At 42.3% G+C, this 18,148-nt stretch overlaps 1 protein-coding gene across 2 annotated transcripts in view; it reads right to left on the minus strand.

The window, feature by feature from the left end:
• EDC3 (enhancer of mRNA decapping 3) overlaps positions 1-18,148 on the minus strand; it is a 40,893-nt gene that overhangs the window by 16,622 nt on the left and 6,123 nt on the right. For both annotated transcript variants that reach the window (XM_063449307.1, XM_063449305.1), the window contains exons 2-3: positions 13,518-13,703; positions 2,553-2,851 (exon numbers count right to left, since the gene is read on the minus strand). In XM_063449307.1, the coding sequence (XP_063305377.1) occupies positions 2,553-2,851; positions 13,518-13,681 (463 nt within the window). In that variant the 5' untranslated portion in view covers positions 13,682-13,703. The remainder of the gene's footprint in view (positions 1-2,552; positions 2,852-13,517; positions 13,704-18,148) is intronic.

The raw sequence follows: 18,148 nt of genomic DNA on the forward strand, positions 1-18,148 counted from the left end.
AAGATCTCTTTAAAAACTCTGCCAGACACCATGGGTATTATAAAAAAAAAAAAAACTACAGATCTTAATATATCACCATCACCTAGATCTTGTACAATAATAGACATATTTACATAAATCATTACTCACTGCACACTCCGCATAATTCTCCATTTTAAATTGAAATCTGTGATCTGTAGTGCACATTGCAGGAGTCTCAAGTTAAAATGTACCCCCCTCCGCAACTTTAACACGGCTAAGCTCTTAGTGAAGGCCACTTCCCTACACTGCAAGCACTAAGCACCTGAGTCCCTTCACTCCACTTCTGGCATGCTAACGAATGTTTGAACTTTACTGATCAGGCTGAGCACACAGCGCAGGCAAGTGCCGTTTTCCCAACAAGCCAGGCTCCACAACCACAGCAAATTGTGATCATGGACCTGATGCAGACAAGCCACTAGCATTACAGAAGACAGACAGAAGTATATCCAGGACTTTGAGACCCTTGTCCGAACGCAATATAAACATTTTAACATACGCTATATGTTAATACTCATCGCCTCTCCAGCATTGCGATTGATGCCTCCTGCACATCTCCATCTAGATTGGCCAAAAATCTAATGGCAAAGCAGGACAATCAGCCGCCCTCCCTTTCTCCCCCAATGACAATGCATAAGAACAGTAACATTTCTCTTTAATTTTGTACTTGTCTAGTAAGACCTGCTCAAAGAAGTAATCACTGCAACTACAGTACATATTGCTTGTCCCATCACACAGTCTTTAGCAAAGAGGGTGTTACTGTTTGCATGAGGGTGCAAATGAGAAGATCATATACATCAAAACATATTTTTCTCTTTACACCCTTCAATATTCACAAGGTATTCAAGTGCAAAATGAGGTATGGCATCAAACATGGCTAATGCTTCTCACAGAGAAACAATTCAACATTTTCCTTTGAGTAGCATTGGATTGGCTGATTGTGGCTATTGCTGTGCATACACCACAGGTCCTCGATGCTTCTCAATGAAAAGCATCCGTGTGGACCAGTGATCAGTTGTTAAAGATATTTAACTTTCGACAGATTCTTTAAATTTATAAATTACAGTTAATTTCAAACACTGATCAATACACTTAATGGAGAACAGTAAGTCGCTGGAATTTAGACCATTGAACATTGAAAACTCACTATAATTTGTATTAACCTTTTCTCCCCCATGAGATTCTCACTTTTCTTTTGACTTTACAGTAGAGATTTAACAAAAATGACAATTCAGGGAATATATTGCACATGAAGGTAAATAAACGTGGTTTAATTTCGCCTCTTCACACTATGTGTGTTCTATGCTGACAACCAGGTACACAAGAGCAGAACTCTCAAAAAGGACTGCCAGGGAGCTACCATGGAGGCGTTCAGTTGCAGGATAAAGGGGTGTGGATTTTTACATTTAAATATTTTCTTACAGTAAAATACATGAAGTATTTGAAGTATACAGATATTATTAGAAGAGGCGTTTTGAGAATTCTGATCAGCATTTTGTGAAAATACATGTTATCCTGAACTGGATAAGTGCAAAAGGTTCCCAACAACAAAATGATGCTGCGGTGTACTGACCTTCTCGTGTTTCACAAAATTCTGCACCCCCCCGCCTTTATCTTTCAGATGTAGAGACTTTCTTCATTCAAAAATGAATAAGCAGGAATATAATCTATTGTTTGGTGGTTTAACTTCAGCCAACTGCACATATGGTTTCTAGTGTAATCACCCACAATTTCAGTTACATTATTTCAAAGATTTCTAAATTGCTGGACCGTCAAGGGTCTCTAAAGGGGCTCCTTTAAACAGTGTGAAAGTATGTGTGAGAAAAAAATAAATACAAATAAAATCTATTCGCAGAGTACCAACATAATTATAAGCATATGGCCAGATCAAGAGAAAAAGATTTACTTTTTTTTATGCTTTGCTCCGCAGTGTCAAATGTAAATTATTCACAGACGTTAAAAAAAAAAAAAAAAAAATAAAGTTGCAAGACTCTAGTTAGCATCTTTTTAGAATGTAGATCTACAAGTGACCAAATACAGATAAGCAGTCGTTGACACATGACTCCGTGTACATATATCAATGTCTTGTCATAAATGAGTTAAAAAGAATATTGCTCTTTAGATACAGGCATTGGAAAAACAGTTCTCCCACTTACAATGGAGGAAAATAAATAAAATAAAAATATATATATATATATTTATATCTATCCATCAGTAAAGTGCTATTGTGAGGCTTCAATCATGCACACAGTTATAACAAAGAAAGATAAAACAGCACAGCAGGGACTACACTCCAATTTGATCCATTTTGCCTGAAGTCAGTAGAAAGAGCCATGTAAGTCTTCATTAACAAATCGTCCGAATATCAAAACACTGACTATTTACCAACAAGAATTGTCTTGTTGGCTATATTGGATAAACGATGTTGGGGTGAACATACTGCAGGGATAAGCCTTACCTTCAGTAATTAGGAAGGAAAACTATTTTCCAAAGGCCATTCTGAACAAAACCATCAAGATTAAGAAGGTACTCACACGAGTTGTGTCTCCGGCGAAAGTTTTTCGGTTGCCCAAGGCCATCAGTGTGCTTGTCCACATGGCTCTTTGAGCAGGGCTGCGGGGAGGTTCCGGCAGGGTCATTGCCCTTTGCATCTGCTCTTCGTGGGATACCCTGGGATGTGCCCACTGTCGTGGAGGATTTCTGCTTGCTCATGCCATTCTGTTGACTGGTAGATACACAGCTGGAGCCTGAAGGATCGTCAGGGAGCTGGTGGTTTGTGCGAGGACTATCCACAGGGATCTCCAGAATTTTTAAATCCACTATGTCTCCCGCTCTAGTCAGGTTTCAAAAACATTAAGACAAATAATGAGAAATACAAAAACAAAAAAACACAAGAAAACAGAATTCCAAATATTCTAAATGCGGTTTTATAACAATGTTAAAAAATATTGTATACATACACACTGCTCAAAATTTTAATTCAAGTAGAAATTCACCACTGATGAGTGTGCTATGTACCCTCCAAGCTTGCGATGGTGAGTAACTAAGACCCCGAGTACTGCAGGGATTTAAATACCGATATAAATCTAGAGATATATACAGCTGTATTCAAAATGATTCAACCTCCATTTAAAAATCAGGTTTATGGTCAAAATGTACAGACCTTCAGCTGTTTGTAGTGAACAAAATCAAACAAAAACAATATAAATAGCTTAACACTAAGCGCTACGGAATCTGTTGGCGCTATATAAATGGCAATAATAATAACACAAATGCAACCTATTTATTTATAAAAGATTTTACCAGGATGGATACATTGAGATTTCCTCGTTTTCAAGTACGTCCTGGGCCCACAAAACATTGCACTGATACAGTAGGGTACAATAAAATACAAAAAATATTAATACACGATATATATAAAATTTAACATAGAACAGGTAGGAAATATATAATCAACCATGACACGTGCATTCTGTTTTGAGATATGTAGAGGTGGATTTTAGGCTTGGGGAAGATTTGAAAGTGTGTGGGAGGTTGTTCCATAATTGCGGTGCTCTGTAGGAAAAAGAGAATAGGGCTGCTTTCTTTTTATACTGAGGTAGACTAAATAAAGTCCTGGTACTGGAATGGAGGTTATAGGAGGTGGGAACAGCCGGGGAGAGCATTCTGCTCAGGTAGGGTGGGAGGCTGGAAAGATGAAGGATGCGTCTGGATTCCAGCGACAGCCAGTTTAGTTCTTTTAGCATGTCACAATGGTGGGTCATGTAATTACATTGTAGCACAAATCGGCAGAACTAGTTATACAATGTATTGAGTTTATTAAGATGGGTTTGCGGTGCAGGTGCATATACTTCATCCCCATAATCAATGATTTGCATCAGCATTTGCTGAACAATCTTTTCCTTAACCGCACGACTTAGGCAGGATTTGTTTCTGTAACTGGCACCTAGTTTTGGGTAAGGTTTAGGTGCAAGTTTTTCTATGTGGAGGTCAAAAGATAGATTGGGGTCTAACAACATACCCAAGTATTTTAAAAAGTTGACTGCAGTCAGTGTGCCATTTGATTTTGTTTTGTTATGACTTCAAGTCTCAAAATGATTCAACCCCCTGAATAGAATCCCTCACATCACAAATATGCACAATAGGCATTGTCTCATGCACACCTGATGCAACTAATCAAGGGCTTCATTAGTTGCACCATGTGTGCTTGAGCTGGAACACTTGAAATACCTGAACTGCCTAGGGGCTTGTTGAGAGTCATGTTTGACTACATGTTAGAATTATGGCAAAGTCAAAAGAATGGTCCGCAGAGTTAAGCTCTTCTCCCTTAACAAACCGATGGAAGCATAGTTCACAAGTTCAAATTTGAAGGAACAGTGGTTATACTTCCTGGATGGGGAAGAAAAATTAAGCCATTAATTGCTGCAACCAGATTTCTGACAAGGCTTGGTTGCAGAAGTAGTCCTGGAAAATTCTACAGAGGCCATTAGTCACCGGACTTGAATCCCATGGAAAATCTCGTGTTTGAAGAAGTCGCAGCATGCAAACTCAAGAGTACTGAACTGGGGGGGGGCGTGGCTTGACCGCTGAAAGTGATGGCCGCTTAGGCAGAGAGCTCTGCACCCCGAACGGTCCAAAAACCACGCCAGAAGCAAAACACCCGCTCACCAACACCTGAAATTGCTAGCAGAGCAACGGAGAAGGTTCCGGAGATGGCCCAGTATAAAAAATCTGGAAACAAAAGGAGAGACGGTACTCCATCTGTAGCCGACCTCCTCACAACGCCCAGGCCGCAAGCGCATAAAGATGGCGGCGGCCACGCAAGCGCGGACTCCCCAAGCTCTCCGGGCACCAGGGACCTGAATGCCCCGACGCAGCAGGCCACCATATCGGATATAATGCGGTCACTAGCAGAGGTGAAACACTTTTTAGCTGGAGAGATCGAAAGGTCGGCAAGAGAAGTGAAGGCCGAAATACAGGCTGTGGGGCAACGTACTGAAGCCCTGGAATGGCGGATGGACCAGGTAATAACGGCCCACAACGAGACTGCCACTACCACCAACACCCTACTGTCCAGAGTAGCTGAACTGGAGGCAGAAATTGAGGATGCTTCCAACAGGTCAAGAAGGAACAACCTGAGGATAAAGGGCCTGTCTGAAAGTATTAAAGACACAGACATCCAGAAGGTACTCACAGACATGTTTAAAAACGCAGCTGCCAGCTATCCCTGACCATATGTGGGTGATAGACAGGGCGCACAGGGCACTTAGGGCCAGGGGACCCCCCAATGGCCCACCCAGGGATGTGATAATGAGGTGGCACTTCTTCTCCACCAAAGAAGCCATCATCAAAAGTGCCAGACATCACACATATACCCTAGACGGCACCGCACTCCACTTATATCAAGACATAGCACCAGCAACGCTTGCCAGGCGCAGAGAGTGGAAACCTATAGCGGATCTTGTCAGAGCCAAGGGCCTGAATTTTGCCTGGGGGCACCCCTTCAAAATGCTTGTGTTTAACGGGCCTCGGCCAGCCGTACTACTGCCCTCGGCGGACCCCAGGGCCTTCTTGAGGGACTTAGGAATTGAGGTCCCGGCAGACTTTCATCTCCCCCAGAGGGGTATCCAGGCGCTAGGACTTTTACCCAGGGAAGGCGAAGCACTGGACGGTATTGCACCTTAATGGACACTAACAGACCCCTTCCCATTACACCGCCCCCATTGCACAACCAAAAGACCGTAACCCCCCATATGGCTCCCCAACCCAGCAACACAAACAAAGCTGTTCCATACAGTATAAGTAACCAGAGACTTCTGGAAGACCACCAGCTACCCAAGCAACCCCACCACGAACTGCAAAGTAAAGTAACCATACAGGCCGGAGCCGGATTTTAGCATGCTCCACCATTGATGGCATATATTGACTTTACCCAAACGAGAATGGACATAAGAATGGTAACAAAGATTCCCCCCCTGTTTTTTTTCTTATTTTTTGCTGCAAAAATTGTTTGAAAACCGGAAGAAAAGACAACTTGGAAAGAGAAAGAAAAGGGGGAATAAGGAAAGAGAAGGAAAGAGACAATTTCCTAAAAACACCTTTCACCAGAACTCTCCGGATAACACCCAAGAAAGAACTACCTATGGAAGAAGCTGACCGCCATAGGTCGACGACACAAGGTGAAAGGAATCTGCCTATGCCTAATGCGAACTGAGGCAATCAAGTGCGGTACATTGATCGTAATGAAACACGAGACTATACAGGCAGTACCGACAAATGGACTGAAAGGACTACCTGACCGTATACTCCTTGACGAACACGGCCCCTACCGGAGTATAAAACGGACTATTATATCCGCCTCGCATCCGACTGGACACGCAAGTTTCACCCTGTGTTGTGTATTTATGTTTACATCCATATTGATGGGGAGGGAGGGAGCAGCTCAGGCGAGAAGTAGGGTCAGTGGGCCCAGGGAAAGGAACAACCAAACACACACCCCCCCACCCCCACCCAACCCACATCAGAAACCGTACACTATCAACCCTATGTAGATAGAGTCAACCACCATAGAGGGGAGTGGGAACCGGCGGGGCCTGAGAGTAACCGCCATAACACTGTGCGGAAGAAACATCCCCTCATTATTTCGAGATAAACCAGTATGCTTGGGTTGGAGGGTAGGCTGGGTAGCCAATGGCAGGAATTCCACATATATCGTACCTCTATGCAAACCACTTAGTAGGGGCGAACAGGGACAGGAAGATTAGGCAGCCCCATAGAAAGGATAAGGGGTGGATGCTCTGAATTTTGTATTTTTCTTATTTTTTCTCGCTTTCGCTCTTAACCTGATTTTGTTAAACCTTCTGATTCAATAACTGTTGCATATAATGTTGTTTATAAATGTTACACGTGACGGGAAACACATGGACGACCTGACTCACGTACGCAGGTGTGACCAAGGAATGGGTGACGAATAATAGTACTATATGGACCGACACCGGGGTGCTCGGCGATTGATTGCCCCCTCCGCGCTAACACAAGGTACCGCGGGGCGGGTAGTCACCCCCCGAGACACCCGGCACTATTTGATAAGACCGGGGTACTTTCCCGGAAACAGTAGTTTTCACCAACTACCTCCCCCCTCCCTCCTCAAGCTACCTTCCCCTACTCCCCCCCCCCCCATCCTTTCACCTTTCCACCCCCCATCCCCCTTTCCGGCCCGACCCCCTACCGGGCTCGAGTCTGGTGGACCCAACGGGTAATACCCGGGGAACAGCAGGGCTCGGGGGGGCGCTCGGCGGGCGGAGCATAGTCTTGCAGCACTAACGATACAAGGTAACCTCAAAGGCTCCACAACATGACGACGCTAAAATTCACCTCCCTTAACGTAAACGGGTTAAATACATCGACCAAAAGACGCTTGCTAATGAGGGAACTGAAACGACAAAAAACGGACGTAGCTTTCGTACAAGAATCACACCTCCTGCGCTCAGCCCGGATCCAGTTGAAGGACCACATATACACCAGGGTATATTCCTCCAGGGCCCTAGTTAAAAAGAACGGGGTAGAAATCCTCCTGCACAAAAATTGCCCCTTTATAGTACAGTCGACAAGCGCGGACACATCGGGAAGATATATCATCGTCTCAGGGACAATACATGCTACCACATACCACCTCATTAATATTTATGCACCCAACCAACCGGACCCAGGTTTCTGGGACCAAATACACGCTCTAATTCAGGCCCTATCGCATGGTATCATAATCCTAGGGGGCGACATGAACGCCACTCACTGCCCAACAGTGGACCGTAGCACCCCTACTGGAGGACAGAGGGCGCAAAGCACGAGGGGACAGGACAAACTCTTAACACAATTTATACAGCAGGCAACACTATTTGACCCCTGGAGGCTGCGGAATCCAGGTGTAAAAGATTACACGTTCTTCTCGGCCGCACACTCCACATATTCTCGCATTGACATGTTCCTGGTGAACCAAACCGGGATCCCATGGGTGCAGACTGCACGCATTAACCTTATCACATGGTCGGACCATGCCGACATAGAACTGACCCTCAGGATTCCAGGACCTAAACCACCCTGGAAATGGCGACTTAACAACACACTATTAAAAGACCCAGAGACAGAGACACTCCTTCGGGACGAAATCCTGACATACTTTAGAGAGAACGACCACCCAGAACTGACCCAATCCACGATATGGGCCGCACATAAGGCGGTACTGAGAGGTACCCTCATAAAAATAGCTACCCGCAGGAAGAAACAGAGAGCTGAAACCCTCTTCGGGCTCCAAAAGGCGCTGAGGGGGGCAGAAGCCAAACACAAACATGATCCCACATCTCAGGGACTACAAGACCTCAGGGAACTCCGACACAAAATTAGGTCAATAGCAGTAGAGGATCTGGGGAAAGACTTGGTTCGCAAAAAACGCTTCTACTACGAACGCTCCAATAAGATGGACACCTTGCTAGCTAGGGCACTGAACCCCAAACCCAACTACCATACCATTTCGGCCATTAAAAATAAGCAGGGCCAAATAACCCAACACCCAACGGAGATTAATCAGATATTCACAGAATTCTTTGCAAACATTTACAACCATTCCCCAACACTCAACAGCGACAATACGGACCACACAATAGAAGTAGCAGACTACGTAGCGAGGACAAACATGCCGAGACTGGCCCCGGAAGCTCTAAACACCTTAGGGAATCCAATAGACGAGGAGGAAATCAATAAGGCGATCACAGACCTTAAGGGCAACAAGGCCCCGGGACCAGACGGCTTTGACGGCTCATACTATAAGGTCTTTAGGGACGACGTATTGACGCCCAGCCTAGTGAAAATGTACGCAGAGTGGATGGAGGGTGGGTGCCCCAATTCAGATATGCTCACGGCTGACATAGCGCTTATACCTAAACCAGGGAGAGACCCAACTGAACCCTCCAACTACAGACCCATTTCCCTGATTAACTTTGACGTTAAGATTTTCGCGAAAATTTTAGCCACAAGACTTAACCAACTCCTGGGCATGCTAGTCCACCCGGACCAGGTCGGTTTTGTACCAACAAGACAATTGTACGAAAACACCAGGAGGGGGGCAGACATCATATGGTGGGCGGTGAGATCTCGAACGCCTTCTCTGATCCTTTCCCTGGACGCGGAGAAGGCGTTCGACAGAGTGCAATGGCACTATCTATTTACACTACTCGAACGACTACAGATGCCAGAAGCCTTTATAAGGGGAATCAAAGCCCTTTATGCCCAACCGAGGGCGCAGACCAAAGTGCCGGGTGCGATCCCGACCCCGTTCACGACAACCAACGGCACAAGACAGGGCTGCCCCCTCTCCCCCCTACTCTTCGTCCTCTCGTTAGAGCCTCTCCTGCAGAGGATAAGAGAGGACGAGAACATCTCGGGTGTACAGGTAGGAGGTGAAGAGTTCAAAGTCTCTGCATATGCAGATGACGTCCTGGTCACACTAACCAAACCCGCTCAATCCCTGCCCCGACTGGTGACAATACTGGAAGAATATGGCAACGTCTCAGGCTACAAAATCAATCTAGACAAAACGGTAGCCATGCCAATAGAAATGGACAAGGCAGGGATGGACAACATAAAAAACACCTACCCCCTCAAACTTACACGATCAGATTTCAAATACCTTGGGGTAAAACTCACGGCAGACCCAGAGAAGCTATTCAGCGCCAATTACACGCCCACCATCCAGGCGCTCTGTAGGGACCTAGAAAAATGGCATGAGAGGCCCATATCGTGGATTGGTAGGATGCATGCAGTCAAAATGACGCTGCTCCCACGTATCTTGTTTCTATTTCAAGCCCTTCCAACTAAAGTCACAAAACAAAACCTACAAACACTACAAACACACATAGACAACTTCATCTGGGCACAAAAAAGACACAGGATAGCTCGACAGACTTTATACCGACCTAAAGCGAAGGGAGGACTGGGACTCCCGAACCTCTATCATTATTACCTCGCAGCCCAACTGGCCCAGATAGTAGCATGGCATACACCGGAGGGCGCACATAGATGGGTCGACCTCGAGACAAAACTAATGCACACTGACCTCCCTCAATTTTGGATTTGGGTGCCTAAACAGGACCGACCATCATTACAAACATCTTGCCCAGCGATCCTCAACTCCGTTAGGATCTGGGACTTGACAGCCACTAAATTCGCCCTGAAACATACACCCTCACCGCTGACTCCGTACCTACGGAACAAAGCGTTTGGGCCCGGGCTGAGCGCTCGAGACTTCAGGGGGATAGAAAGCACAGGAATGCAAAGATATAAACACATGTACATAGGGGACTCCTTCAAATCCTTTGAAACCCTACAAACTACTGCACCCCTAACGACCAAGGACGTCTTCCGCCACATGCAGTTGAGTGACTTTGCCAAACTCCCGAACATAAAGAAAGCAGCCCAGACCCCTATGACATTTTATGAACGGCTATGCGACGCCGAAACAATCCAAAAAGGGATGATTACAACAATTTATGCTCAGCTCAGTGCCCCAGACAGGGGAGCCGCAGACCCAAATTACATACGCCAGTGGGAAACAGACTTAGGGGGAGCAATAGAAGGAGAGGACTGGGTAGACATATGGGAAGCAACAGCGAAGACATCGATATGTGTGCTACATCAGGAGCAAGCCTATAAGATGCTCATGAGGTGGTACACCACACCTGCTCAACTCTATAAGATGGGGAAAACAACGACAGACACATGTTGGAAGGGATGCGGCGGCAAGGGCACCTTCATCCACATGTGGTGGGAATGCCCTGAGGTGACTAAATTTTGGGAAAGAATCCAATCACTACTCCAAGAGGTCCTCATACGACACATAGACCTAGATCCCTGGGCGATTCTCCTATCCAGACCAAATGACTGCCTTTCTAAAAAAGAACAACAACTACTAAACAAACTTACACTGGCGGCTAGAAGGGCACTGGCACAAAAGTGGCTGCAGCCCACGGTCCCCACTGACAATGACGTGATAGTTAAAATCAAAGATACTTATCTGATGGACAAACTGACTGCCCAAATAAGACATACGGAAAAATCATTCCAAAAAATCTGGCAACCATGGGAAATTTACACCAATGAATAATTCCAAAATAACTGAGAATCGCGAGCTGCGGCTTGGCGTGCTTCCGCCTGCCGGGCGCCCCAACGGGCAAAATACCTCCACCTCCTATAACCACCCCCCCCCCCTCCCTCAACCGTAACTCTCACCCTACCCTATCCTACCCCCTTCCGGAACGACCGCTCAGTACCTCAGCTGGCTTGACATACCAGACCGGCAAGACAGCCTCAACTGGGTAGAATAAGACACTAAGACGCAAAAGGCGAAAGGCAACTGTGTTAGTGTAACGAGAACTACCTCGTAAACACAGAAACTCCGCGCCCACCAACAGAATCCCAGACCCACATAAAGTTAACTGGTAAATGTGATGTGAAATGTAGTACTGAACTTCCATAACCATGTCAATAGTCATCTAGTTTTATTTTTTCTTTTATTCTATGTTTAAATTTGATACTTGGGCTACCAACGCCCGGATTACTGAAAACCAGCGCCGAGCGGCATAATCCTTTATATTCATGTGTAATGGCACGATATACATCTTGTTAAAACACTGTATAACATGTATATAAAAGGCCCCTGCGTGGGCCATCTACTGTATTTTTTGATGCCGTTACGGATGCTGGAACAAAAATAAAGAAATTAAAAAAAAAAAGAGTACTGAACTGGAGGCCATTGCTCATGGACAATGAGCCAAAATTCCTAAGGAATTCTGCATCTCGTTTGCAGCAGGTCATAACAGCAAACGGGTGCACTACTAAGTACTAAAAATGTTTGCCATGAAGTCATTTTAAGTTGCATTTTCAGTTGAATTTGTGGAAACCACTTGAAGCATTGATTATGTTGAGCTATTTCATTTGCTTTTGTTTGATTTGTTCATTGTAAACAGCTGAAAGTCAAAATTTTGAGAAACCTGATTTTCAATGGGGTTGAATAATTTTGAATATATATCTCCGAAAGAAGTCTGCACTCATGGAAATACTGATATTGTATGCCTGGTGCTGTAACATGCAGTAATTCCACACAAACTTACAAGAATGGTCAGCACTCAGAGGACTTGTTTCTGTTAAAACTTAGCTTTTATTGCAGTCAATATGTTTAAAAAAAAAAAAAAAACAATTTTAACAGAAAGCAAGTGCTCTAAGTGCTGGCCATCTTGGAAATTATTATTATACATAAAGTGTTCAAGTAGAGATTGTAGCCTTATTAGTCCAATGATGTAGATGTAAAAAAAAAAAAAAAAAAACAGAAAATTCATATCTTGTAATATCTTATTTATTGGACCAACAGAATTTTTAATGACAAGCTTTCGGGAGAACCTCCCTTTCTCAAGTCTGAAGCCAATAGAATTCAAAGTTGAGTTGTGATACATGGGTTAAAGCGACATGAGTGGAGATAAGACACCGGTTTAATAGAAAATAGACAACATTCTTGCATAAACATCTTTCTGAAGATCAGAGTGAGGGGGAGAGGGAGAGAAAAAAAAAAAAAAAACAAGCAGAGAGTGCAGAAGACGGTACACCTTTATATGTATATGCGTATCACAACTCAATTTTGAATTATATGTGTCATCTTGCTCAGAAATGCTTCATACTTGAGAAAGAGAGGTTCTCCCAAAAGCTTGTCATTAAAAATTCTGGTTATGGTGGGGGGGAGGGGAGAACGGTGATTGAAAACCCCTTCCACCTGAAGTCTGTGGGAAAAGCAAGTCTTATGGCTTACCTGGTGTGCAGATTTTTGTTTAACATTGTATTAACTATCCACAGACTTCACAGACTTTTTTGGTTTTTGAGACAGAGACACTTCCTACTGAACCAGACTGAGAGACTATTTAGATAATCTCCACGAAACAGAAAATACTTCAGGTCTAATGGGTGTTGCCACCCCTAAGGTCTTCTGTCTTTAAGAGTGCAGCGCTGTATATTATGTGAGAGCACAGTAAATTACCTGTGATTCAAAGACAATTATCCTTTATATTCTCCAATGTAATGTACATACAAAATAAAACAGAAATATATACAGATAATTGTGCAGTATGTTAAATACTATAGTGAAGAATTAAGTTATATGCAAAGGATAGATAACATGGCATTGAAAACTGCAATATTAGTCTATGAACAGAATTTGGCTATAAAGCCATATTTCAAATAAATGTCTGAGCCAATTAACAAAATACATTTTATTGAAGATTACAAATGTGCACGTCAAAAAAATTTGACACAAACTCACAAAAAACAAAAAAGACAAAACCACTATGGACTGCACCGGAAACGGACAGCAGTCCATATTAGATCCACATGATTTGCATAACAGGTCTTCGTGGAAAATCCCAATAATTGTGGGCAGGTTGAATGCAGCATAATACACTAACCTGAAAGTGACCTCTGGCACCAAGCACTTGACGCCATTGTGGAAAGGCTGGGTGAGAGAGATGGTTTGATTAAGTTGATCAACAGCAGACACGCGGCCTTGATACACCCCCAAGGTGTTTCCACAGTTAATGGATACGATGCTCCCAAGCCAATCAGCAGCCATATTTCATTACCAACTGATACAGCTGAAAAAAAAAGAAAAAAAAAAGGGCTTCTGCAAATTACACTTTAGCAGCATGTACGTATAAAAACTTATTTACTATACAAATATGCAATAGTAGATTGATACAGAAAGAAAAAAACACAGACAGCCCCAGCATTACAATAGTATTCTAATTACATACTAACCAGACTATAAATTCCCACCAGACTCTAAGCTTTAATATAGTAAAGGAAGGTATTGTATACTGGAATAGTACATGTTCATCCTAGTTTAAGCATCTGTTCTATAGAACCTTGAATGCAAATTGTAACTTCCCAGGATTTTTTAGACTATTTATGCCATCTTAAAACTATTCTAAATGGGGGGGTGAAAAATAGTTTTGCTTAAAAACCAACAACTTCTACACAACTAGTGCAACTAAAGAAATAACTCAAAATGCAAATTGTGGAAATGTTTCATACATGGCTGTTCATACGATCACCTGCTTTGTGAGATCACCATACAATTAATTCTGTGATGCCTCATTAGTGAGGTACCCAAAAATACCAATACCGTCACAAACCGCAGTGATCACTAAGCCATTAGTGGTATTTAAACCCAGTTCACATGTGGTATGGAGCCCGTCAAATACTCAAATACATTTGCATATGTGGAGATGTGAAAGATAAAATATAGATATCCATACCGCTCTATGCTGCAACTGGGGATCTCCATCTTAGCTTCCAATTATTGTTACAGACTTAATACTTTGCCACTAGTAATCACAGTACGGGGGTGATTTATAAGATGTGCTATAACGATTTTCATGCTAAAATTTTGTAGCATTTTCGGTTTGTGCCAATATGTTTCTTTGCCCGTGCAAAGCATAAATAATGTAGAAAATGCAGCATAAACCTCAGTGTTTCTATTTCGATTCTACATTTGCATAGTTTGCCCTCGTGTTGCTTTGTCTGAACTGAATTTTGATGTAATTTGCCAAATACTTCAAATTTAATAAAAATAATGCAATAGTATAAATGCCAAAAGTAACCATTGCTCTTTAGCATTCTGGAATCGGACACTAGTAGAATATTTAGATAGTCAAATTTCAAGCCCATAACCAACAAACCTGGATATTATACACATTTTTAAATAGAAAAGCTGTTCTCAATATCCAAGAACAAACTGAATTCACAGTGTTAAAAGGTGTTTAAAAAGTGCCTTATAACCCATCTCTTCAGGAAAGCTTATGGCCTCCCAGAGTAACAGCTACTTCACATACCTGTCCCTGGCTCTTTCCTAAATCGCAGCAATCTACTCTCTCTCCTCCAGCTCTGCCTCACTCCCACCTTTGATTGCCATTTCCTGTCCTATTGTGCTTTATACCCCACCCCTATAGTCTTTAAGCTCCTTTGAGCAGGGTCCTCTTCATCTTATTGTTCCGGTAAGTTTTAGAAATTGTCTCATTTATTGTTAATTCTCCCCCTCCTATAATATTGTAAGGAACTACGGAATTTGTTGGCGCTGTATAAATGCCAATAATAATGAAGAGTAGGTCGCTGTGCACAGCAAAACTGACTTTCATTTATAGATTCCAGCAGGAAATTTTCACTAGGGGAGACTAAGACACACATAATATGTGCCTCACCCAATTGAAAATATTAGATATTGGGTTACTAGTTCAATGACTGGCTTGAAAAAGCTTCTGCGAGATTAAAAATAAGACTATATGATGCAAAATAAATAAATGAAGTATGGTTTCTCACAACACTTACAAATGAATTGACAAGGAGATGGAATCATGAACTCTGACAGTGCAAATGGCAATTTCAGAAGATGTAGGAGAATGACCACACTGCAGGATATTTCGGTGAAATATGCCAAATGATCTCCTTTGCTTGTATTGTCTGTTAGCAAAGCAAATATTCAAGGAAAATAGCCACGTACTACAATAGGATGTGAATTCAACTGAAACGTCCTACTGAGAGATGTCCCGAACGGTTCGCCGGCGAACATAGCTTGTTCGCGGTCGCCGCGGCGGGCGAACATATGCGATGTTTGGTCCGCCCCCTATTCGTCATCATTGAGTAAACTTTGACCCTGTACCTCAGTCAGCAGACACATTCCAGCCAATCAGCAGCAGACCCTCCCACCTCCATGACGAATAGGGGCGGACCGAACATCGCATATAGTACAAAAAAAGGGAACAGGTACCAAGCGCTAATATATAGAACAAAAAAAGTAAAAAACTTCTACAAATCCAAACATGGATGTGCATGGCAACGGCAAATAACAAATTTATATTAAAATGTAACAGTATTTAGATAAAAGGAGAAACTCCAATTGAGATAAAAAAATATATACATAAAAAAATAACTTTTTATGCATATATTTTTTTATCTCAATTGGAGTTTCTCCATTAATCTAAATACTGTTACATTTTAATATAAATTTGTTATTTGCCGTTGCCATGCACATCCATGTTTGGATTTGTAGAAGTTTTTTACTTATCTGTATATTTATTATGTCATTTTTACGGACCTTTTTGCTGCTAGGCATTTCTATAATAATCTCGTTATTTGCCGTCTCCTTGTACACACACATCCATGTTTGGATTTGTAGAAGTTTTCCCTTATCTGCATATGTATTATGTTACCATTACGGACCATTTTGCTGCTATGTATTTCTACAACAATTCAGTTACTTGCGGTTCCCTCGCACACATATATATTTCTATTAGTACTTCAATATACATTTGCTTTATTCATATATGTATCACGTTACTATTTATTATACATTATCATGCCACTATTTACTATTTATGTACAAGCTATGCTTACATTATTACTAGCATTATTCTGTATAGATCCTTTATTCAAGAAGACTTAGTACTGACAATTTAGCAACTATCCCCCTCTTTTTAGGGGACTAAACATTCTCTTTCGTTATGTTTCAAGCATTATGTATTCTGTGGTACATTCAGTTTTTTTGTACATCATGTACCTCTAGAAAGGAGACTATAATGTGAACAATCCAACTATATATATTTTTTTCTGTGCCCTTGAATTATATACACAAACAGTTTTTCCAGTTAATAATACATGTTTCCTTTTCTTCCTTTGTTCCATTTGGTTTATTACAACATCATTTATTGGACATGATGAGTCTCTGAATGGGCAGAGACAGATCTTACAGATTTTATAGAGATCAGTATTTATACTTTTTTACGGACTTCCCCACTAAAGACTCCCGTGACATCATACTCATAGGAAGGAGGCTTGACCCGCACACGATGTCAGAGGTTAGAGGCTTGCACCTCATACGTTTTACCTGGTAGTGGTAATACGTAGAGGCATGAAGCACACCCAATCCTCATTCGTCCATCAAAGAAGGTATTTAAACACAGACCGGCAAACCAGGAGGATACATTCGTTCTTCAACCCAGCTGAGGAAACTACACGCTGTAGTGAAACGCGTCCTGGGATTTCATTGTGGACACTGCTCCGTTTTTATTGTTTTATTTATTTAAAGTGTATCGAATAAAAGCATTTCTATCTTCTACCCTGGTGACCGGTGACGTCTTGCATCTTAGGGAGTGTAGTCCCTTACTACACACTACAAGACTGCAGAGCCATGGGGGCTCTAGGTTTGTAAGTATAATTCTTACATACCTCTTCATCATATTTGGATACATACTGTGCTACCCTATTGCGGTCTCCTTTTGTTCCCATTCTTTTAGGACCACACACAGAATTTCCATATAGGGGTGGGTCGCCTAAACGGACCCGAAGCCATCCACACCAGAGCTAGGTTTATAGCTCTATGTTTGTGAGTGTTCCTACGTCTACTTTTAAATTGTTTTTATGTTAGTAGGATTTTACACTATGTGGATATCTTTTACATTGTTACAGAACCTGACCCCATTCGATCCATTACATTCATACGTTTGTATTTGGGTGTAGACAACCATATACCTTTTAGGTAACTACCACTTTTTATTTTACATTCATAGAAGCGCTACACTATCTATTTTTTCGTTCATCGAACATCGCATATGTTCACCCGCCGCGGCGACCGCGAACAAGCTATGTTCGCTGGCGAACAGTTCAGGACATCTCTATTCCTACTTAATGAATTAAGGAGTTAGAAGTTAACTTATAGAAATTAAAAAAAACACCTCACATTTACCCTAGTTTAGCATGTCACTGAAACACCAATACAAGCAGAACATATACTATTACTTTGTATTACGAACAAGCTGTTTTTTGTAGAATGTGGCAATGGGCAGGTGTTCAAGAAACTTCTGCCACCTTCACTTCCCATTGGGTGTTGGTATCTGATGGGAACAGGCTTCTCTTCCAGAGTAATGCATAGTTGATGTCTGTTTCACTAATTTATTATTATTGGCATTAGATAGCGCCAACAAATTCCTTACAATATTATTGGAGGGGGAGATTTAACAATAAATTAAACAATTAGAAAAACTTA

The sequence above is a fragment of the Pelobates fuscus genome, chromosome 3 (genome assembly GCF_036172605.1).
Source record: "Pelobates fuscus isolate aPelFus1 chromosome 3, aPelFus1.pri, whole genome shotgun sequence".
Lineage (NCBI taxonomy): Eukaryota > Metazoa > Chordata > Amphibia > Anura > Pelobatidae > Pelobates > Pelobates fuscus.